General features: G+C 44.6%; 1 protein-coding gene and 1 long non-coding RNA gene across 4 annotated transcripts in view; one reads left to right on the forward strand and one right to left on the reverse strand.

The window, feature by feature from the left end:
* The window catches only part of LOC102385588, a 16,473-nt gene extending 12,996 nt beyond the window's left edge, over nt 1-3,477 (forward strand). Inside the window, exons 2-3 of the long non-coding RNA XR_323484.3 lie at nt 1,177-1,230; nt 2,605-3,477. This is a non-coding gene — a long non-coding RNA (uncharacterized LOC102385588). The remainder of the gene's footprint in view (nt 1-1,176; nt 1,231-2,604) is intronic.
* A 10,059-nt stretch (nt 3,478-13,536) lies between these two features.
* The window catches only part of GSTK1 (glutathione S-transferase kappa 1), a 13,265-nt gene continuing 2,532 nt past the window's right edge, over nt 13,537-24,269 (reverse strand). Inside the window, exons 2-8 of one of the 3 annotated variants that reach the window (XM_025200760.1) lie at nt 23,862-23,943; nt 22,651-22,779; nt 21,168-21,268; nt 20,678-20,713; nt 17,275-17,364; nt 16,618-16,711; nt 13,537-14,373 (exon numbers count right to left, since the gene is read on the reverse strand). In XM_025200760.1, coding sequence (XP_025056545.1) covers nt 14,324-14,373; nt 16,618-16,711; nt 17,275-17,364; nt 20,678-20,713; nt 21,168-21,268; nt 22,651-22,779; nt 23,862-23,943 — 582 coding nt within the window. In that variant the 3' untranslated portion in view covers nt 13,537-14,323. Of the gene's footprint in view, nt 14,374-16,617; nt 16,712-17,247; nt 17,365-20,677; nt 20,714-21,167; nt 21,269-22,650; nt 22,780-23,861; nt 23,944-24,269 lie in introns of all 3 variants that reach the window. The other 2 variants (XM_006020960.3, XM_025200761.1) reach the window with 2 other exon arrangements.

Consider the following 24,269-nt stretch of genomic DNA (forward strand, 5'->3'; position numbering starts at 1 on the left):
ACCCCACCCCCACCCTCTCTCTCACACTAATTCCAGGGGTGAAAAGAGGCTGGGAGAGGCACTTTCCTTCTCTTAGCATATCACAGTTCAGGGGGCATGTGGGGCTTTCCTGAGCCCAGCTCACTACAATGAATCTTCAGTGCTGCCTGCTTTGACCAGATGCCTCAGTCTCCTGGCCAGGCTGGATATTCCTGATGCTCACCAAGGCTGTTGGCTGAGAGGGGAAACTTGAGCAAAAATAGCCCTCTGCTCTGTCCCTGATTGGAGCAGGTGGCACACGGCAGCATGCAGGGGAGAGAGTGGGCTTGGAAAGGGTTTGGAAGGGTTGGATTGGCAGTTGCTGGGTGTATGTGTGTGGCTCAGATGAGCTCTTATTAAAACCTCTGGGCTGCATGGCTGTTTCCAGCGAGGAGAAGTCTGGCTCAGCACTGAGGGAAGGGAGGAAGAGGCAGGGATGTGGAGCATGAGGGGCAAATAGGAACTTTTATGGGAGCAAGGGATGGCAGAAAGTCTGGCAGGAAAAATGTGAGGCACTGTAGTCACCTTTTGCTTGGTGGTGAGAGGAACCCACAAGGATGAAGGTGATAAGAGGGGGAAAAGAGGGAGAGAGAGAGAGGAGGGATCAGCTCTGCCACACACTGCCCATGTGGTGCTGGGCTGATTTAGAGGTGGTAGAGGGGTGATGCAGAATCCACACAGAACAGGTGTGTGCAGGAGGACCACTGCATCCTGCGATACTGGAGGACTTCAACTTGGGTGACACATCTGTTGGGAATGGCTACACATTAACATGTGGATCAGAGAGAATCCTGTCCTGGAGTGATGTAACTTTGACCTGCATAAGAGAGCTTTAAGCCGTTTAAAAGTGATAATGCACAAACAATCCAGGGGTTAAGAGCTCCAGGAGCTGCTTAAAAGTAACATGTGACAAGGCCCTCAGAGTGAGGGAGATGAACTTCTGGTAATTTCTCCCCCCACCCTCCCCCTTTCCAAAAGATAAGGATAGAAGTACTTTGTGATATAAGTGTTAGACAGAGGAGATACAGAGAGATCTTTATTCAGTTTCTCAATTAGAATGGAGACGAACAAACCCTTAAGTTTTGCTCTGATTAGTAGACTGTACTGCCTCTTGGATACCACACTACTGTCCAGTGACATTTTTTTCCCTTTTTGCAGGCTGGCTTTATTCCTTTGGTAATCCAGGAAGAAACAAGTTTTGGTAAAAAATGGGTAAGTATAAACAATAGGAAGACTCATTGTAAAAATGACATACATTCTGAAGTTACCAAAGGAGGATATTCTTGCTTAGTCAGCCACAGGAAATATTAGGAATCTCACTGGAGAGAGCCTGCTGTCTTGCAAGAGTCTTTCTGGGTGCATCAACACAAGACGCTGACTGCATAGTAGCTGAAAAATGCTGTGCAGTAGCACATCACAGCCAGGATACTGCTAAAACACTACCATGCAGTATTATTAGACTTTGTTCAGTAGTGTCACCTAAAAGACATTCGCCAGCACTACTGTGCAGTAACTCTTGTTATTGTGCATTTATTTAGTGCTTGCTAATACAAGTACTAAATAAATGCATAGTAATGACTGCACAGTAACATCTCATGTAGATGCACCAGATGTGTCAGATAAGGGTCAGATAAGCTGTGGATGAAAGCTTCTGTATTCTTTTCCATCCCACTTCTTTTGGATTGTTGTCTGAAGCACACTGAATGATTGTAAGTGAATAAGAGAGAGTCAAGGTTGGACAAACCCAGAAATCTAGTGCATTATGAAAACTTCAGACCATGAAAAATGGGAGTTATGAAACCTGATGGTATCAAGCTAATGTAGGGGGCTGTGCTAACACGGGAGCAAAGAGTCAGAAAGAGTGAATTCATGCCCAAGAGAGAAGATCCACATCTTGTAGTAGTGTCCCTTTCATTTAAGTAGCCCTGATAAAAAAGTTCTATTAAATGTAATATAAAAGATGCCTCAGGCTCTACAGAAATTACTCAAAAATCCTACAGATCTTATAAGGAATAAAAGTCTAAAGAAAGACTTTTTGCACAATCTACAGAATTTCACAACTGCAATATAATGTTATATGATCTCACACAAAAACTGTTGAAAGGGATAAGGGGACAAACAGAGCCCGCAAAATTAGATATTAGGTGTTAATGAGAATTCAATGGTCCTGAAAAGAGAAAAGGTACACTGCAGTGAGGGAGGAAGGGAACAAGGGTATGCACGTACAGTCCCTTCCATGTGGAAGGAAAAGGGAGGACCTTGGCATAGGGGAAGAAAAGGCCATGCAGAGACTGCATGCGAAAAGGAGGTGAACACAGACTCTGCTATGGGGAATGGCAGGAATGGAGGGCACAAAGGGAGGGAGGGTAAAGCCACTCAGAACTGCAGACTCACTTGGGATCCAGATGGATGAAGAATGAGGTATCCTACTATAAAAGATACAACAAATGTGGGCTGCACAGAAAGTATGTGACCACAACCCCTCAGTGGACAATTTAAAGATAAAAGGCCTTCACTATATCAGTGTTTTGGAGCTTCAAGTGCTTGCAGCATATCTTATGTCTTTCTCGCTTTGCTCTTATTTAGAGGAGGAACATTCCACCCTTATCATTTACGTGAACAACCAAGGTTGGGATAATATTAGTGTCACAGTTAGTGCAAGGCCACTATTCAAGCTGCTGGATGGAAACGTGGTCTTCTTCTGGTTCAAATGGCTGTCATCCTGGATCACAACAGGGGTTCGTCCAGGGCAAACAAAGATAGTTAATACAGTGACCAGCTGGAACTTCTTTACTCACAGTTTGGGCAAGCATGGATGGTGGCTTTATTCTATCCAGGTATCGAAAAATAATGGTGAGACTGCAAAGTGTCTGACACCTCTTCATTGTACCTGGATTGTGACTACAGATGGGATCTACCAAGAAGAGGACCCTGAAAACCGCTGCAGATTTAGAAGAGACCATGATGAGGCCTGCCTATCTGTCTAGGGCAGTTCACCCTGATTCACTTGCCATGCCTTGTTGTAGTAAATAAACTGATGGAAAAATACAGGAGGCTGCCCAATTAATGACCCGATGCCTAGGGCATTATACACAGGTCTGACCTTCCCTTACCATGTCCCATGCCTTGGCGTCCAAATCACTACCAGTAGTACTCCCCTGGCTCCATTGCTGGGCCACACTTGGCCTCTGGCCCAAACTTGGCCTCAGGCATCCAAAGACTTACCTTGGCCACAGGCACTCTCACCAGGGCCTCAACTTGTATGTGCTTTGCTAGGGCCTCAACTCACACGTGCATTCTGGGCTCAGTGCCTCTCCACAGGCTTATATCACTGTGGACCCTCTTATATCACTGCGGCCCCCATTCCACAGACCCCTTACTGTGGTCACTACTCCACCCCCTTTCTGGGGCTACAGGGCATTTCACCCCATGGGACTCAGGTGCCTGTAGATGTGCCTGGACCCCACTATTGGCCTACAGCCCACTCAGGCCTCAGGCATCTACATACCTGACATACCTGGAGCTCCCTAGGCCTCCCTCTGATTAGGCATTGGGTGTCAGGCCCTCCTGGCCTCCATGTTGTTGCTCAAGCCTCACTCTCAGGTCTTAGGCCCTCCTGGCCTCTGTGTTGTTGCCCAAGCCTGTTGCTTTTCTGTCAAGGTGTGCTCCCTTAGCCTTTCCCCTCCATATGGTCACCCACAGGGCAGTGGAGGCCGAGGATTTATGGCACCTCATTCTCATTGTTCACTAGGGAGGTACTGGTGGGGCATTTCCTGAGGGCTGCCCTGCCACCAGCAGCCCCACCACACCATCCTCCCCAGCAGAGTGTAGTTTTAGGTCATTCCCCAGGACCAATGCAAGCCTACCTGCCCTGGTCTTTCTTTGCCCCTACAGGCTCCTGGGTATTCTCCCTGAACTATGCACTCTGGGACTCTATTGCAGTCTCCCTCTGCTGGCCTAGTCTCAGTCACTGGCTCAATTTACTCTGACCCCCTTATTGGATGCCTCCCATGCAGAGGCTGTATTTCAGCCTCCTTTATAGGAGCCCACATGCTGGCTAACCCCTACTCTCTTTAGGCTGTGATGCCCACCCTTGAGGGGATCTTCAGCATCTTCAAGGCTCTGACCCCACCATCAGGCCAGTTGGGATGCCAGATGACTCTCTGCAGCCCTGGCCTGACCCTTGTGGTGGGCTCAATTGCCCTTCGGCCTTTCAGCCCTGGCCCCTTTACATTGACCAATTGAGGGGGTCAGAAATTCAGCCTGGCAGCTCCCGCCTTCCTACTCCAGAGGGGTCCCCCCTAGGCCCCAACATAAAGCAGGCACCCCAAGCTGGGCTGGCCTAGAGCTCCAGCGATTTTCATGAGGCCCGTTATTCAACAGGGCTTACCTGAGCCCCTGAACTCACCCCTGCCTGTTCTAATTAGGGGCTTGACTAGCCCCTGTGTAGACCCACCATTCTCAGCCCCTTCCCTAGGCTGACCTAGCTTTCCTTAGGCCCAGCCATCTCTTCAGGTCTTGAGACCCCATTGGGTCCCCAGGAACATCTTCCATCCCCACAGCTCCTTCTCTGAACCTCCAGATTGTTATACGAGCAGCAGCTTCAGCTGGGTGATGTTCTTTCTCCAGCTCCTTGCAGCAACTGCTAGCTTTGCCTCTCAGGGCCTACTTTTATGCCGAGTCTCTGCAGCCCAGCTCCAATCAGGTGGCCAGCTGGCTGTCCTATGACTCCCTGATGGGCTCTGCATTCACCTGCAGGCTGCCTGACAGCCTGCTCAGGCCCTTAAAGTGGCAGACACCAAAGGTTCACTGCTCCCCAATTCCCTCTTTAAAATGCACCCCAATGGTGCTCCTCCACACAGACATATCTTAAAAGTTAGAGATGGAAAAGCTGTATTAGGTCTCACCTTGAATTACTTCAGCACAAAAACTATAACGGAAAAATGAATATAGATATTTTACATACAACTGTTTATACCTTTCCAGTTTCCCCTCCTCATGATAGTTACACTTGGAAACAGATATAAAACCTACAAAAACTTACCACCACCACCAAAACCAGAATATGCTATTTATAACATGTCTTTCTGAAAACATGAACAGATACTGGAATACAGAGAGATATGTATGTGTCAAACTGAAACTACTCTATATAGAATTTTTAACTGTGTAGTAGTAACTAAGCTACAGTGCAAACTCCTTATATAACAATAGATAGATAGATAGATAGATAGCCATTCTTTTGGTCACATCTGTTAGAAATATTGTCATTAGTGGCACTTTTTGCCTTTCTGGTATTTCTGACCTGTGTAGGTCACTAATAGAAGTAACATGGAAAGAAGTGTACACCAAAGAACTGAACAGACATTTCTGAATATCCCCAAAAAGCAGTAAGGAGCATTTTTTTTTTTTGCATAGTCATGTTCAGATTAGAACTGCACTTAACTTTAACTGTTTTACTGATAGAACCTTAATTTTGTGGAATATCTGTTAGAAACAAACTGTTGGACCCTATACTAGTAACTTCTGGTTTATTTTAGGTGAAACTTGCCAAAAAGAATAAAAATATTTGGCCAAATTATTTTATGTCCTAGTTTTTCCATTGTGTTCAGTAGCACTGGAATTTTTCACACAGGTAAAATAATATTTTGGGGGACTTAGTACGAAATCTAGAAATTTTTTATAGAATTAATTATTGTATCAGAATATTGCTTTCTATTATGGCTGTTTTATGAGATTTTTCAGAGCCAAGATACTAACCACGTTTTTCAAACTAGACTAACAAACATAATTTATTTTTTTTATATTCTATTTTGTCAATTGCTGTTAAAAATAGCAAAAGTATATAAAAAGATATATCTTGACTTATTTTCTGTTGTTATATAATCAATATCCAATGAACCCTAAGAAAAAGGGTCATAAAATTAATTTTGTACGTGAAAGGTTTGTTTGTCAAAGCCTGAGATCAGCTTAAAATATATTTACATTAGGATACTTGGGGTGGCATTTTATGTCTTTTTTGGTAATCTAAGTGCCCAGTTCTGGTTGTTTATATGGAATTTTTGGTCATCTAAGTTCCAAAAATGTCATGTACACACAGGCAGGAATTCAGTTCCTGGATAGTTAAGCCTCTCCTTGTTGACAATTAAGTGTGTACACAGACTGAGCATAGGAAAGTAGAGTTGCAAGCAATTTCATGAGGTCATCCAGTCTAGCCCCCTGCTCAAGGCAGGATTACCCCGATTAAACACACCCAGTCAAGTATCTGTCTAGCCCACTTTTGAAAGTTTCCTGGGATGGAGAGGCCACAACCTCTCTAGGTAGCTTGTTTCAATGCTTAATGTCAGCCCCCTCACTTCCTAGAAGAGCGCTCCAATTACTATGCCAAAAAACAAACAGCATATATTGACTTTTATAGCACTGCTTTTGACGCTGAGCCACTGCCTTTTGCATTTATTTGCCATTGCAAAACATCCCCCCCCCCCCCCCACCAAAAAAAACACAACAAACAAAAAAAAAAAACCCCCCAACAACAAACCAAAAACAGACAAAGGAATCTTTGGCCCTAATGTGGGCAAGGACCCAGACTAGAACCCAGGCCTTAGCCACAGAGCTCCTGAAGGCAGAAATAAAAAGGTCTTATTCCTTCTAGAATCCCTGTAGCCATACATTTTGGATGACTACATCTTCTGGCCTTAGATGCTACTATACACCCAGAAGAGGCAAGCATACCTGCCAAGTTATGTATGTAACCAGTGTGTAGTCTACTGTGGATTCAAGTGCATAGGCTACACAGCCAAGAGCAGAACTTCTACCTGAGCAGACATGTTGTTTTTGGCACTTAGATGACCACAGATGTCATGACCAGAAAAGAGATAGAAAGCCACCCCTTGGGCATTTCTATATGTGCTATTAATGCACAGTAAAATTAATGTGCATTAAAAAATGAAAGGGTCTACATGTGCCCTGGGTTGGGAGCAAATTTGGTCCTAACTGGAGCAGGTGAGACCCAGGATATTCCTGCCCTGCTCTTCCCCTTTGCAGCAGTCAGGGGGAACTCCAGACTCCCCCAGATGCCAGCCAGGGCTGGCAAGGGGCAGGGGGCTGGGCTGGTGGACTGCTGAGTCCCAGCCACCTGGGGATTGGGTCCAATCCCCAGGTGGCTGGGGAAGGTGTGTCGGTGGGGACATTGTGCCCAGCAGGTGGGGATGCCTCCCCCTACCACTAGACCTAATCACCACCTGGCTGGGGTACAGCAGTCTTGGCTGTTACCTCCCAGCTATGTGAGGATCAAGAAGTCCCAATCCCTATATGGTGGCGAGACAGCTGCCCCCATAGGCAGTACAGCTCTGACTATATGGGGCTTAGCCAGGCAGTAGTGGATCCCCTGCTGCCTGGGATGACCAGGAGCAAATTGCTTCTGACCAACATCTACACATGCCCTACTGCGCAGTAGCAAATGCACAGTTAAACTACTATCTGTATTTTTAGGTAGTAGATAACTGTGCATTAGCATATTTTACTGCACAGTAGCCTAGCACATGGTTACAGAGTGACACTTCACTGCACAGTAGATTAGTCCTTTTATAAAGGAAATGTATAATATTTAAATAGTAGTAGTAGGCAACTGTCAGTCCTCTGGATCATGGTGTACTTCTGGGGCAAGCGGAGGGACTTCTGGTGAGAAAAATCAGGGCCTAGGGGGCTGGATTTCTGGTCACAAAATGGTGACCAGGGGCTGGGGCACTTGTGAAGGGATGGGGCTACCCTTGCGGCCCTCGACAGCTCACCAAAACTCGTTAAGTGGCCCTCCAGCTGAAATAATTGCCCACCCCTTGTTCAATCCAATGTTCAAGTTGCTTTTGTTTATCAGTAATGACATTTCCATTTAAATCTTTCAGCAGACTTGTTTTCTTCTTGACTGGACCAGTTGCTCATTTGATGCCTTCATACGTTCTATGGCCATCACCTGTGTCAGCTGCTTTCTGAATATTATCACAGAGTTTAAGCTAAGAATCTTGGGCACACCTCTTAGCCTTCTTTCTCTTCAAGCCTCTCAGATTTTTCTAGGGTTATGGTGTTGGAAGATGTGTTATTGTTCATTAGCACTGTTCTTTTGTTCTCAACCGTAGAAAGTCAGGTTAAAAAATAGAAATAAAAAAGAAACAAATAAGCAAACATATCAGTATTGAATGGCTGCATGTTATGGAGGTTTACAGCTTCCTCTGAAATGTTCTGACCACTGTCAGACGCAGGATATGGGATGACCATTAGTCTGAACCACTCAGCAATTATTGTGTTCCTGTATTCTTTTATGATTCTGTCTCTAGTGAAAACTATGCTTAGACTAATTAGAAAGAGCTTCCAAAGTCCAGATAATAAGGAAGTTCATTGTTGTTTTTTGAGCTGGATGGAACACAGCAGACATGCACACATGCACTTGGAGCCATTCAAAGGGGAGGGGGCCACTTTTGCTCCAGAGTAGCAGCTGTTCCGTTCTAGTACTTACAACTGTTTCACCCAGTTAATTGGAGCAGTTCAGCTACATGTGTCATTCCTAGCTTGTCCGCATATGACTTAGCACATAGCACCTGCTGCTCATTCTCAAGCAGTAATTTCCCTTTTGAAATTTTCCACTTTTGAAATAGCTTCAAATGCATCCATACTTAGGCTGACTGTAAGGAAATCTAGGACATCTGGGACACTGCCCCTGTCCCCTCTGTTCTCCCAAGTCAGTGGGGCTACTGCTGTTGAGCACGATGATAGCACGAGATCCATTGTGTTTCTATGACACCTGTGATCAAAATACTGTGTAACCTGGGCGGTACTCCAAGAGGTACCCCCTCTCCAATTGAAGGGATCAAAGCAGGTGCACAAGCTCTGTGGGAGCTGTAGGGACTCTCCTCCCCCTATAGAGCAGAGCCAAACCACCACTGGGGACTTAACCATATACCTGTTAATGAAAGAACAGTACTGGGAATATAACAGGCATAAACCAGGGGGTATAGGGGACACTACAATGCCCTAAGGGGGCAGGATTCAACAAAGGTTAGACACTTACAATCATTGACAAAAGACAGGATTAACAAAATAGAAAACATATGTACATATAACACAAACAGCAGAGCAAACAATAGTGGTTGGTGAAAAATAGAAAGGCACAAAATACAAAATGTCAAATAACAAGAAAATTAGGGCCTAGGTATCTGGAGGGGGAGAAAGGGGGAAAACACAATGGCCCCTTTCCACTGCAAGACAATTTGCTCCTTGTTAGCTCGCTAACCCCAAGTCACCCCAGCTGAGACTTAAACTTGGATCTCCCACTGGGTAGGCAGAAACACTGACATACAGCCACCAGTGCTGGCACTACTCCAATCTGCTAAGGGTCTTGACCTTCCCAGAGCCTCAGCCTTACATCAAGCTGCTGGGCCTCTTATTGAAGGAGCTGGAAGCAGGGCTGGGAACCTCTCAGGTCACTACTCAGATCCTTTCTGGATCTGGGGAGCCTCTCCTGCTGGCCACAGCCTCTCATAGGCGATCCTGGAGCCCAGCAGGAAGCCTCTCCTGCCAGCCACATGCCGCGCTGCTGAGGATCCAACTGCTGCCTGCAGGTCCCACTCCTTCAGGCTCTTCTGGGGCAATTGCTCCTGCCCTGCTGGCCCAGCTCTTTGAAGCTCCTTCCTTGTGGTCCCTGGCTGGTCTCCCTTGAGTCAGCTGCACCGCCCCTTTTATCCCCCTCCAGGTGACCCAAGGGGCCAATCAGGGGACACAGAGGGTGAGTCTCTGGGGCCTGATTGGTGAGGAAAGGGAATCCCAAGTCCTCCAATCATCTTTTACCCCTTCAAAACCCCTGGGCCAAATCATTACCAGATTGGTGAGGAAAGGGAATCCCAAGTCCTCCAATCATCTTTTGCCCTTTCAAAACCGCTGGGCTAAGTCACTGCCTGCTAGCCCGTCACAACTGTACTGAAGGACAAGTGTCTTGATAAACAAAAGTAAATCTTTAACTGAGGTGAAGAGATAGCAGGCATTATAGACAATGTTGCTCTGCAATGCTTTGCCTTCCTGCCCACCTGCACACCAGGCCCCTGCTTTTACTGGATGCTCTTTTTAATTCTCACCAGCAGGCTGGGTTCAGCTTCCAAAGTCTGGGACTGTCCCAGCTAAACTGGGATATAAGGTCTTTCTATCCATACTCCAAGTCTGTTTGGTAGCTGTCTACTGTAAATAGAGCATAGGTCTTGCTGCTGAGAGCATGAGGGAGGCTCCTTGCATTTGATCATTGTTGACAGACAGTTAACTGCTAAGCCTAAGCCAAAAAGCAGGACTTGGAGGAAAGGTTTAGAATAGGGGTAGGCAATGCTTTTTAGGCTGGAATGCCAAAAAACCCCATAATGTCTATCTTGTAAAGTGCCGGCATACCAGGAAAACAAAAATGGAGTGGGGGAGGTGGGGAGGGAGGTACATGGCAGGATGCACTGCATATAAACATCGGCAAACTTGGCCAGTGAGCTTCTGACACCAATGTCCACATCATTGATAAAGATGTTAAAGAGAACTGGTCCAAGGACAGAGCGTTGGGGGACACCACTAGTCACGGAGTACCATAATGATTTGCTACCATTGACTACTACTCTCTGGGTCCGACCTTGGAGCCAATTTCCCAGCCATCAGACTGTGGTGTGGCCAAGGCCACAGTTTGCCAATTTTTCCATGACGGGATCATGGGACACCAGATCAAAGGCTTTTTTAAAGTCCAGATATATGATGTCAATCTCTTCTCCTTTGTCCAGGTGATTTGTCACCTGGTCATAGAAGATGAGATTGGTCAGGCAAAACCTACCCGTGACAAACTCATGCTGTCCCTCAGGATGTTGCCATCAACCAGCTTATCAAGAAGGGGCTCTTTGATAATTTTCTCTAGAATCTTACCAGGGATTGAGGTCAAGCTGATTGGCCTGTAATTCCCAGGATCTGCTTTATGCCCTTTCTTGAAGATGGGTACCACACTGGCCTTCTTCCAGTCTTCAGGTACTTTACCTGAGCATCACAAGTTTTCAAATATTTTTGCCAATAGTTGGGTTATGACACCTACTAACTTCTTGAGTACTCTAGGGTGTAATCTGTCAGGACCTGCTGACTTGAAGGTGTCCAGCCTCTCAAGGTGATCCTTTACTAGGTCTGCACCAATGCTGGGTATAAATACGCCCTCACCCTGGCTGTCCCGCATCATGCTAGGCAGGGCGGTCCCTTTGGGCTGATGAAAGACCAACGTGAAGTACCTATTAAGCAGGTTGGCTTTTTCCTGGGTGTCGGTTATCAGTTGTCCCATTTGGTTTAGCAGGGGTCCAATGTTACCCTTGCTTTTTTTCCAACTCCCTACACATCTGAAAAAGGACTTTTTATTATCCTTGATACGCAAGGCCAGATGGAGTTTGGTAGCAGCCTTGGCTTTCCTGATCCATTCCCTGCACTTACAGACCAGTGCTGAGTACTCCTCCTTGGAGATCACCTAGTCCAAGCCCCTGTTCAAGGCAGGATGGTTCCTATGTAAACCGTTTTAGGCAATGCTTTTTTACAAGGATCCCTACAAATTCTAAGAACAACTCCCATGCACAACTACTAGGCAGAATGCCCAAAACATCAAAAACACCCTTTACCTTGCTACAGGTAAAGCAGGGGGATATGGGCACAGTCCAAGTCCTACTGCTCCATGGAAGTAGTTTGTTAAAATATGCTTGAGGGATCCAGGGAAGAAGACCCAGCTCTCCCAATGCACAGGAAGACAAATCCCCCCTCCTTGCTGCTGTCAAAGCCAATCTGATCATGGGGTAAAATTCTTCTGAGTCTAAATGTAGCAATCAATCTAATTTTGAGAGGAAAAGCAAGACTCTCTAGCCAAGAAGTTCTAGGTTTTTCACTCCCAGCAGGAGCATCAGCATACTCCAGTCAAAATCCCCAGCCTTCATTGGAACCAATACCCAATGCCTTCAAGGAAGGAGAATAAAAACCTCTGACACTTCCAGCAACTGGAGAGGAAAAAATTCCCAGCCCAACATGGCGACCAGCAAAACTGAGAAGCATGGGATAAGCAGATACCCTGCACTCTACACTGCAACCTGCCATTACAACAAGGGCTCTTAATCACACAATGAAGGTTTCTTATAGCTAATGAGATCTAGTCTGGAGAAGTCAGGATGAGGAATAGGAAGAAGTAAGGACAGGTGATCACTTGAGAAGCACTGATAACTATAAAATATGAGATTAATATTGTTTCTCTCTCTATTTCTCTCTCTGGATTTGCTGAAGGGAAGAGCCTTAGGCTAGGAACACGTTACATTTGTCCCTGGACAGCTGTCTGCCCTGGGGCAGAAAGTCCTAGGATTAGCATATACAGGCAGTCCTTGACTTACAACTGTTATGACAAATGACACTTACGACCTTTGTAAATTACAATACACTGTACTGTACAATACACAATGTACTGTTTTGACTTTAGGATGCTGGACACATCTGCTGTGGCAGGGTAGGGCAAAGCCACGTCTTGTCCAGGAGGTGTGGGGAGGCAAAGGCGGTTCCGGCTGCTTGTTTGGAGGCAGTGCAGTGGCTCTGTTCTGCCCTGGCTGGGCAAGCAGCAAGAGGGCATAGCTCCTGCTTCCAGCACCTTCCGCCACCCACCTGGAGCACAGCCCGGTGCAACCCCGGCCCTGCCTATCCCAAAAAGATCTGGGGGCACGTGCTTCCCCCCCACCCCCCTCCACGTCCTCCTGGACCGGCAGTGGGAGTAGTGGCGAGAGCCTTTCTGAAGGGCAATTTTTTCTCAGAGTTACATGATTTATATTGGTATAAGTGTGCATATTTTTACCCCAGAACTCAATTTGCACTCCACAGTGAAGTCAAATTAGTTCTCTCTGGGCATGTCTATGCATGCTATTAGCATGCAGCAATAAACTTTGGTATATATTGTGCCAGATTCATTGCTCTGGGGTGCACTATTTGAACGTGTGCCCGGGACCGTAGCATGTCGAGCTGGGTAAAAGAAGTCCCTGTTGGCAGAAGGCCCGGGGGGGTCAGCCTGCCAGGCTGGTGCTGCTCCTACCAGCTCAACGTGCTGTGGAGGGGCTGGCTGAAGCATGAGGGTGCTTCAGTGTGGGGCTAGCTGGCAGGCAGACCCTGCACTGAAGCAACTTTGCACCCCAGTCAGCCAGGTCAGTGTCTACACGTACGCTGCTGCACACGAAAAAAATCCACAGCATATTAATTGTATTTACAAGTACTACACTGCTACAAAGTTAATTAGTTTCCTGCGGCCTAATAGGGCTGATCGTGTAGACTTGAGATATTTACTGTGGAGCTAATTAGTGTACTCTTCAGTAAACTACACACAATAAATGTGTAGACGCACCCAGTAAATGTGTTGTATGTCCACATCCTAAGAGACAATTAACACAGGTAGAGAAATACCTTGGCGGGGGGGCATAGTTTAAGTACCCAAGTAGAATAAAATGGACGCCAGGATATTGTTTTGACAAAGTAATTTTATAGTAGTATTTTACGTTTTGGGATTAACAGCCAGTACATCCCAAAATACAAAACTTCCAGGTTAACATGATGAAACTTATTTATGATAATGACAGAAGACAGAAACAAATCACAATATGATAAATCATATAGGAAATCAAAATGAGTGTTGAAGTGAGGGTAATAACATGACAATTCATGGATTACACACATACGCAAAAGGCACTGCAATGACAGAACTCATGGCCCTGTAGATAGGATGGGTGAGTTTGCAGCTGTAACTTACAATTTCCTCAGCTAGTTCACTGATCACCAAATACTGTCTGCACTGAGCAGACTGAGATAGGAACCTCTCACCCCGCTCTCTGCAGGGGGTGAAATTGGTTTAACTGTTTTCAGCCAGACTGAAAACTACTTTCAGCATGCAGTCCAGCAGTGACACAGAACTTTACTCAAACTCATCAGCCAACCAAAGCTGCGCTATTACCATTAGAATGTATTATTACTTAGTGCTACCATGATCCCATCCTGCCTTGAAAACCTGTCCCTAAGGAGGAGAAGTTGAAGAGATCACTGTTACCTGCTGAAAGGCTCTGCACTTATGAAACTGAGCTTAGACCTTGGAAAATCTGGAGCCTTCTTACAGAGGTCCCCAATGAAATACTGCTACTCTTCTCCTGCCCCTCTGCATGATAGATGCTATGTCTTTGTAACAGGCATTATTGCTTTATTTATTGAAAACTGTTATTTGTCTTCTGCTTTTCACATATTACACCTGAATTTATCACAACTTGGGATTTGGAGATGCAGGAACTGGTCCCAGCCATTTCTCTCCTGTTGAGACAAACAAGCATAAAACATTAAATGTTAATGTGCAGAGAGTCTAGCATGAAGAGCAGCACTGCCTGCAGCTAGATGATTCTGTACCTGCTTTTCTCAGAAAAAAATAGCTGTGATGTTACATTAATATTGTCATTGGGACACAGACCTTTTATAGTTTTATGTTGCCATCTGTAAACTTGAGCAGGAAGGTCTCTATTTCTACATCCAGGACATTAATAAAAATGTTAAACAGCATTGGATCCAGAACAGACCTCTTGCAGCAGCTTGGCAGTCTGCCAGCTCAAGGAGCCTTGGGGGCAGACTTAACTCAAGGGGCCTGGGAGCAGTCTGCAGGCTGGTAAGGACTACAGCTCAGCTAAAGAAAGTGAAATATGATTGCAGGCTGCCTACAAGGACTGGGCCAACTGATCCAGATAATGAGCTTGTCCACAGGAAGAAGGCTCCTGGGGAAAAGAGCCAGGGAGAGAGACACTTTGCAGCAAGGAACTGCAGTGGGAGAGTTAGGCTTCTAGAGAGAGGAGCTTGGGACAGGAGGACAGTTGGGAAACAGAGCTGAGCAACTGAGAAGCTGGGAGCCAAGAGGGAGAGAGTTGATGGGTCAGCAGAGCAGTGCTGGGAGACCCTGCCTGGAGTGCTTTTCTCTTGGAAGTTGGCCAGAAACTGTGAGTGCATCAGAGACTGTGTATGTCCTATGTTGTGTTGACTCTTGTTAGGAGGGAGATTGCCCTGGAGGAGTAAGAGCAATTACCAGAGGCTGTGAGCCTGTAAGAAGAGACTGAAAGACTGTGTGTGGAGATAGTTTCCCTGCACCTGCTACACCCCTGAAGAACCCTACCATCAATCTCCTGCTTTCCTGGCAGTGACCCATTTGTAGTCACTTCTTACTGCTGACATTCAGCTAATTTTGTACTGTAACTGTAATTCTATTAAGCACATTTTGCTACCATATTTACTTGAATACAAGATGATTTTCCCCCTAATCAATGTGGTAGGAGAGGAGAGGAGAGGGAAGAAGCCTTATCTTAGATTTGAGTACCAGCCCAGGACAGGTGGCAGCTACAGCCCTGGCTTCAGGCCTGGGGCTGAAGTTGGAGCTGAGCCACCCCCTGCCCTGGGCTGGGGTGGCTTATGTGGCTGGGAAAGGGCCCCATGGCTGGGGAAGTTGGATTGGGGAGACTTTGCAGGGGGTGCGTGTGGGACACCACAGTGTGCGGCTGGGGAGGGAGTGCAGGGCAACTACGAAGCTTGCCCCACTATTCTCCCCTAGCCACTTGCCCCCCTTCAATTATCTTTAGCTCTGGCTTTGGCTCTGCCCCTCACCCTGATGCCTAGCTGGGCTGGGTTGGGGATGGCACCACTGACTTGCTTGGAACTGAAGTCAAGCCACCACAGAAGGTAAGCGGTGGAGGGGGAGGGGTGTGGGGGCAAGTGGCCAGAAGGGGGCATATGGCAAGGGAGAGAGGCAGCAGGAAGTCAGGCACAGGTATGGGAAAGGCAGGGTTGCAGGCATGAGGCAGCAGGGGAGTAGGCACAAGCATAAGGGGCAAGGGGCGCGGAATTGGACAGAAAGTGTCGAGGGGGCAGGCACTGGGGATGGGGGGGTACAAGAGCCAGGCACGGGCAAGGTGGGGCCAAGGTGTGGAGGGTCAGGCAGTGGAACAAAGGGTAGGAGTTTGGCTGCCTGCTCTCTGGCTGACATTTTTTCCACCCAGGAGTGGTGGGGCGACGGACTTTAGATGACCTTCCAAAAATTACATTCTTTATGTGGAAAATTGTAACAAATTTATAATTTTCCATGTATAGAATCTAAATACTCGGGGGGGGGGGGAGACGGATGGGTTGTTTTCAATTTGAAGTTGTGTTGGATTGGGTAAATAGGGTAGTTTGCTTACAAGGTCACATGGGACTGTATTAAAAATCCCACATTCATTATGCCTACTGAATTTCTTTCATCCACCAAACTGGTCACCCAAGCAAAGAAGGAAATAAAGTTCATTTGACAGATTTGTTCTTATCAAATGTACATTGGTTGCCCTCTCTCTTGCAATTCTTGGCACAATCTCTTCAATGTTTTTGTATTAATAGTCTAGCAGAAATAATATAATCATTGATGATCCTTGGATGACAGACTGATGCAATTCTTCAAGTGGGAAGAAAATTCTTAGTCTCAGACACTTTCACTTTTTCCCATTATATAACCGATTACAGCAGGTAGCTAATTGTTAAAATACACACCTAAAACAGAACTCAGCAGCTCTAGGCGATCAGAACCAAAGAAGAGTTGAGGTTCACCATTAAGATGGATCACAACAGTTGGCATCCCGAATGCCTAATGCCATCATGAAAACAAAACAGGGAGAGTCACAAAGAGAATGAGCCAAATGAATGTGACACCAATTTGTACTGCAAATTCTCCAATGAAAAACTGTTCCCTCCCTTCCATTTTTTATCTTCTTTTCATCTTCCTCAATCTCAAACCTAGGCTTTATGCACAAAGCTTGAGCCATACAGAACCTCCAAAGCACCACCTTCCCTTGCTAGTAAGCAAACCAGTCAAACCAGACTTCTATACATAGCAGTAGAGTGCTCTGGCCCCAGGCATGGGCTTTGAACTCCTTAGCACTCCCACCTGTTAACACCCATTTGGAATTGGGCAGGAATCAAACCTGTTTCCTAAACAGGATCACAGAAACTAACTCTGGGGTACTGAGTGAATTTCTAGAACATGAATTTAGAAGGTAAACTAACAGAAAGGGATAGAACCATTTGTATTTTGTCATCATCCCCTTCATCCTCTCTCACCTTTATATATTACAGAGAAAGCATCCACAGTTCTAACACTTTGCAGCAATAGGAGGTTCTCACCCCATATTTTAGTGCCTCTTCTGTTACCTCCTTTAAGCGATTCTTTACTTCAGGGGACAGTATCATTTCTAGTAGCTGCTGGGCCAGCTCTGAGGACAGCCCAGCCTTCCTTGCAGCCTGGAGAGACAGAGAGAAATGTGAATCAGAGCATCAACCACTTTCATGCTAGTGACACAATAAACAAGTGCATCTTCAGTCTTGATTGCTTGAAGGTTTATTACTGAAAAATAACAAAATACTCCTCTTAAATAATTTTCTGGCAGGATGGTTAGGGCCTCGCTCACACTTGTTGATTATACCAAGGCACTTTTTAATAGATTTTTGAATGGAAAGCAGAATAGATATCAACTTCCCAGGTTCAATATTTCCAGGCTTTTTTGCGCAGCTTTTACATGGAGAGGAAAAAAAGGGAAAGGGAGAACTTAGTCTAAGTGAAACATTTTCAACCACAAAAGGCAGAGGAAAAGTGGAATAAGAAGAATTGTAAGGCGTCTAGGCAGAAATAGAAGGAGCATGGCAAACATATAAAGAATGGAATTCAGAGTGATACTATGATAGAAATGGTAATTTACTGCAAGCTGCTGGGGTAAGCTTCATTACTGGAAGGTTGGTAGAAATGGGTAGCTCAGCCCCCAGCTCTATCAATATACCTCTCAACTTCTGAATTTGCTAATGTGTGATATCAGGTATCTAAACAGGCAAATAAAGTGTCCTAGAGATCATCTATGTTGTATGATATCACACCAAAATTTGCAGATTAGTTTTTTTCTAAAGGATGCTGTTTCCTTGCCTGAATGAAATGGATCAGTTCTTTTTAAAGAAAACAGAACAACAAGTTCCATCACATGTAAAGGGCCAGATTCTCGCTCACCTATAAATGCACCTCAGTACCATTGGGCAATTCTACTGCAGCCTTTGTAAGTCCTTGAAAGTCCATTAATGACTACTTCTGGAACACAGTGGACTGAACATTTGGTAGACAAAATTAGAATACTACACATCTATGATCCTGAGTTCCATTTGTGGTCCTGGAGGAAGTACAGTATAGGGACTAGAGACAGAACTACACAAAACTCATATATTTGGAATATAGATTCTGAATGATAGCATAACCACATGACTAAGCTGTGGGTCAGCCAGATTAGAAAATTTACTTCTATTGCTAACACTGCCTGACAGATGTGTACAATCCTTCTGCTAATTTGTTTGTAAAATTAAGATGGAGAATAATACCTGATTAATCTTTTACGCCAAAGTCTTAATTTGGGGTCATCTGATATAAATGGTGGCCTTCAGGTAACCTTAAACACAAGCTTAAAGGACCAACTGATAACTAACTCTGATTCACAACTCAGAAAACAAGACTGGAAGACACCTTCCAGTCCATTGAGTCCTCATCATATAATCTCTTTTATAAACCTATTCATTTTAAAGATAGTTAGGGTATTTGCTCCCAGTCTTCCTACTGGAAGGTTGTTAATGAACCCCATGGTTCTAAGGGCTGGGAGGCCTATTCGAATTTATTCAGAGACAGATTACACCCATTTGTTCTTGTGCCATCACTATCCTCAAATGTAAGGAGTTGTTCTCCCTCCCTGGAATTTATACCTACTCTCCTCCCAACCCTAGTCCATCCCAACATAATTACTAACAACAAGTTTATCACTCCAAAGTCTTTACTTTGCTAAGCTGAAGCCAAGCTCTTTAACCTCCTCTCATTCGATCAGAGGAATGGAGAGCTTATTGTCCATGAATGCAAGGATACAGAATACATTGATGTCATTCTAAGGCAGTACAAAACTGGGAGAGATTGAAAACTCTTTAGAACAGCAGTAGGCAACCTCTTCCATCTATGGGCTAGAACAACACACCCTGGGTCAAATGCAGGTGGGAGGGAGCCTGCTAGGACCCAGTTGCCACCATTGCTGCTTTTCTGAAGCAGCACAGGGAGAGCTCCTGCAGCTAGCACTTCTCTCTGTGGCAGCATGAAAAGTGTCCACAGCTGAAGCCTTTGCTGCTAAATGTTGCTGCAATTCCATGTCCACAGGCCTGATCCAGACTGTGGGCAGTAGGCTGCCAACATGCCAACCAGCTCTGTAACAGAGAAGTCATATCTTGTCACATGGCCAGAGAGCAGTAGAAAGCTCACAGATAAACAGAAGAGGACAGAATGCAAAGCAGAGTGGAACAGCAGCTGAAGGACAGCCAGCATAGTTCATTGTACAAATGCAAGCATGTTAACATTACTACACAGTAACTTATTGCACTCATAAATAAACTGCTGCTTAATCCAACAGGAATAAAACCACTACAGGACTTTGCTGGTTACATAATTCTTTTAATGCTACAATCTGGATTACAATAGCGTAAACTGCCAAGATTTCGGGAAGCTTTGGGCTGTGTGTTTTTGTAGCATGGCACAGCCTAGTTTCACACAAGCAACTGAACAAGACACAACATGAAGCTGTCAGCCTGTCTTGCTGAATAAAGGTGGACAGCCACAGATTTTCAAGGAATGGCTAACCTAGGCATGGGTATTATGTTCATTTTTTGAATTTCTGTAGACTCTTGTACTTTATCTTTAAAGTAACGGTATGACTGGAAACTTTGTGCAAACCCTTTTTTGCAACCATAAATGTTTAACCACACCTATCAGGCACCTCTTGAAGACAGAAACTATAAACCAGAAATTTTGCTGAGATTCTGAAAAAGAATGTGTTTAAGAGATCTCATTGGACATGGGATCTTGCCTTTAAATAGACCGTGAGTTCCAGCAATTAGAAAATACTAGGGAGGAAGATTTCTATCTAAAGACAGAAACAGCTATGTTCTGACTCCAGAGATGGAACCATTTGGAGACTGCGTGGCTAGGCCCCATGACAGCAATTTGGTGAGTAGCAAAATGGGACCACCCAGACAAATGCTGTCAACATGTCTTTTTCTCAGATACAGCTAGAGAACTGAAAAATAGAAGAAAAAGGAGAAAAGTATGTACAATTTTAGAGCAATTTAAAAGAACAGCATAAATGGGATCTGAGAATAGAATCTAGATATACCAGCACTACCACTGAATGCTTCAGCTTCTAAATCACAGTTTATTTTAGTTAGAAACCTTCTATAGAAACAAACAAACAAAAGAAACCTCAAAACCTTCCCCTCTCTCTGGCGAGCTATTAAATGTGGCTTATGTTTTTCCCCTCCTAGTGTTAACAAAATGCAATGAAAAGGGTTCCCACTGTCCATTCTAGGACATCCTCCTAGGGAAATTAACCCAAAAATGTATAGCGGCATAAATATTCACCTAAGCTTTATAAAGAAAAAAAAAGGCTCCAACCAGAGTGTCTTGGGAAATTATGTCCAAGGTCTTCATAACTCCATGTGATCATCTAACATATGAAAGCAGAAGCAATAGTGACAGCAAGAAACTTACATCCAAAATACTGTCTGGCTGGGTGATATCTTCATCCTAATGAGAGGAAGAAAGCAAATAGTTAAATGAATAACTAGTCTGTTAGGAATAACTAACTGTTAATGAATAACTAGTCTGAAAGTGCACTTTAATCTGTTTCAGCTTAAGAAAAAGGGAATCAGAAAAAAAATAACCCCCACCCTAAAGGTAGGGATCTTGCTGGCGAATCACCCACATGAAAGAAAAAGGGTTACCATAACTCAAATTGGAAGCAGATTATGAGCTCTTTGCAATGGGTTCCTGGTAAAGCAACAATGCACCAGAAGAAAGGGCAATTGAATTGGCATGAAAATATAGCACTTCCCTTGGAGCAATCCTTCAGCCACTATAGTCTTAAGCTTCCTGCTGTGACATTTCCAAGTGCTTTCTGTCCGTACTCTGTGTTTGACTGAGGGCACGTGTGGAGCAAGATGGGAAAAGGTGCTGGATGTGGAGCTTGTAGAGTACTTACACGGGACCAGATGCGCATCCATAGCTCTCTCGACATAGGCTCTAGAAATTGTGGTTGTATCATATCAACAGCTGTGAGAAAGCGCATGGCAGAAAGGCTGCCTGGGTTTGATGGGGAGACAAAGACACATACACTGAGAAGATGAACAGGATCAGCAGTGACTACTGAAATTTGCATTAGTGTTACACCAGGACAGGGTGATCACTTTGGCATTTCCTGGGAATGTACCTCAAGAGCATAGAAGGTAACCTATGAAGGTTTTGACCATGTTAGAGGGTCACCTCTACTTGTGATTTCCCTAAGACTGTCCAACACAGCTAGCTCTTCAAGTCTACAGTAGGGCTTAGTAGGGATAGAGCTGAGTGAGATTTACTTGGGATACTCAAGAGAATGGCTTTAGCCAATATGGTCCACACTAATTTCTGACACAGATGGGAGTGTAATGGACACTTTATCTGTGTCCAAAACAACAGGCCAAACTTTTAAGACTGGCTTGCAATTTTGGTTGCCTCCACTAAGATCTCAAATAGAAACAAGCGAGACCTGATCTCAAAGTTCCAGCAGCTTCATCTGATTTCCATCAGAGCTGTGGGTCCCCTGGCACCTCTGAAAAATCAAGCACTGGCTCATTAACAGCTGCATAGGACACTGCAGATTTTAAATTCTGTGTAAGGGCTAAGAGGTAGGTGCACTTCCTAACCTAAGCACACATTTTGCCAGTTATACACATATATGAAGGGAACAGTTTAGGAGGTTTTAATTCTTGTTCTGTCCTGATTCTCCCTGATGTATTTATTAGTTCTCGACAAATTAGAACACCTGTACATGGAAACTGCTTTGCCTTTTAAGTTGTTATCTTTTCTTGTTTGTTTTCCTGTTTTGTAAGTTATTCTGTTCACTTACTGTAAGCTGCCTCCGTAGGGAAGGGCAGCAGATGAATCGACTGAATAATCAATAAATAACCGAACCACCTTTTAAAAGAAGCATTATAACAAACATACATCACATTTGCCATTATGAATTTTTGGTTGAATAATATTATGAGTTAACATCTGAGACTTTCAGGATTTGCAAATATTTCTTAGGAATTTCTGCTAGCTGTCCAAATGGTCAAAAGTAATATGACCCTATGAACAGCAGGGACTGGAGCCCAGTTCTTCTAGCTGCAAACAAATAGGATATTTCTAAACTCAGCTCTGTGCCTCATGTAGTTCAGTTCACCATCAGCTTCTATATTTGCTTGTGGGTATTACTCCAGTTGTACCTTGTCATTCCCTAGAGCCAGGGCTTCAGTTTTAATTAGCAGCCTCTCCTAAGATGTTCAGTTCATATTAAACTAGGCACTGGCTTCCACAGCGGTCAGAAACGTGGGAAGACGATAAGGATTATCAACTCATCTTAACCTAGAGCATCAAGGAATATATGAAACTAGACTTCCACCACTGTAACGTCACCCACTGGCCCAGATGCCTCCTTTACTCACCTTTTTTCACCATACTTTCAAAGAAATCCTTGGGAATCTGGAGCGGGACTTGATAATACTTTGCCATCCTCTTTATATCTTTCATCATGTACTCCCCACGTTTGGGCAACATAGCTGGGGCCTGATTACCTTTTAGGAGGAGGGAAATTTCAAATGGGAGATTCCAATTAAAACTTCAATTAGACTTGTTAGGTCTGATCAAGCACAGGCTAGCAGAACTCAAGGTGAGGTTTTATGTTCATCTAAGAAAACAGACGTAACTTTGCTCCTTTTCATTTTGCCTGCATTAGTAAACTTTCAGATACAAGCCTAAACGAATATACCCAACTGTAAATCAAGACAGCAATGTCTACCCAGGGTGTTGTACTGGTTTGACTATCTGTTTTTAATACTCAGTGGTTGCAACTCTTGTGAACAGTCAGGCCCAGAGAACAGAGCACTGCATCAAAGAGGAAGGATTCTGAGGTTCAGATGATACAGTTACAAGGGATAACTGTGGTATCTGTAACATAGGATACAGGCTTTCCTTGTATTGTTTTGTGTCTGGCCTAGAGCAGTTCAGAAAAAATAGGCAGATGTACTGTAAAGTGATTATTACTCCAAATTGAAAGGTGGGAAACCAAGACACAGAGGGCATGGGGTATGTCAACATGGCAGTCACTGGCTAGCTCAGGAATTGGAAACAGTTTGGCTGTGACCGTATAGAACTTGGAACAGACTAAGTTTTTCTCTTCCTTGAAATAGTTCTGCAGCCTGTGCTGATCCGTAGGTTGCCACAATTATACTGTTATTGGGACCCCAGATAGTCAACTTAAAGGCAGTTCAATTATGTCTACACTGTTCTGCACTTATTGGGAGAAGCTATGTACTGTTTCACAGCGTGTCCTGCCAATGTGGGAATGCTCCTCTAATAGCACAACTTCTTGCAAAACAGTGATTGGCTAGAGCAGTGGTTTGCAACCTTTTTTTGGCCACATACCCCTTTACTAGCAAGATATTGCTGCTCATACCTCCTACACATTCATTCCTTAGGAAGACTGTTGACAGTAACATCAATGCATTGCAATGCCATTATTCATCATGCATTGACCAATCCAAAGTTCCAGTGCCATTACTAAAATTTAGAAACATACCCCTCAGTAAAGGGCAATGTATCCCAGTTTGAAAATCGCTGAGCTAGAGCATCTAGATGGTCTCTCTGTAATGCCCACCTGTCTCCTTCATTATGCCTCCAAGGACAGCAGGACGCAAATGTAGATCAACGTTCCAAATGTGCTGGTAGCGACATAGTGCCTGCAATGGGAAAGGAAGAAGCAATTAATAACGCTTTGTACGTCAAAGAAAGCCATGGATCCAGGGCTGAACAAGAAACCGCTCAATGAAACAAACGCATCTAGCAGATAAAACCTTATTTAGAGCTGCCTGAGAATATTAAGAATCTCTCCTGGAATCTGATCTTCATGCTGGGAATACTTTAGGGAAGTTTATTATTCCAGGTCAAGAGATCCAGGGTTTGAAGTGCTGAACAGCCCAGGCCATCAGTGAAATTTACTCCAGTGGTGCCCATGGAGGTCAGTGCAGTGGTAAGTTGGATAAAAATAACACAAAATCAAGCAGGA

The sequence above is a fragment of the Alligator sinensis genome, unplaced genomic scaffold (genome assembly GCF_000455745.1).
Source record: "Alligator sinensis unplaced genomic scaffold, ASM45574v1 scaffold161_1, whole genome shotgun sequence".
Taxonomy (NCBI): Eukaryota; Metazoa; Chordata; order Crocodylia; family Alligatoridae; genus Alligator; species Alligator sinensis.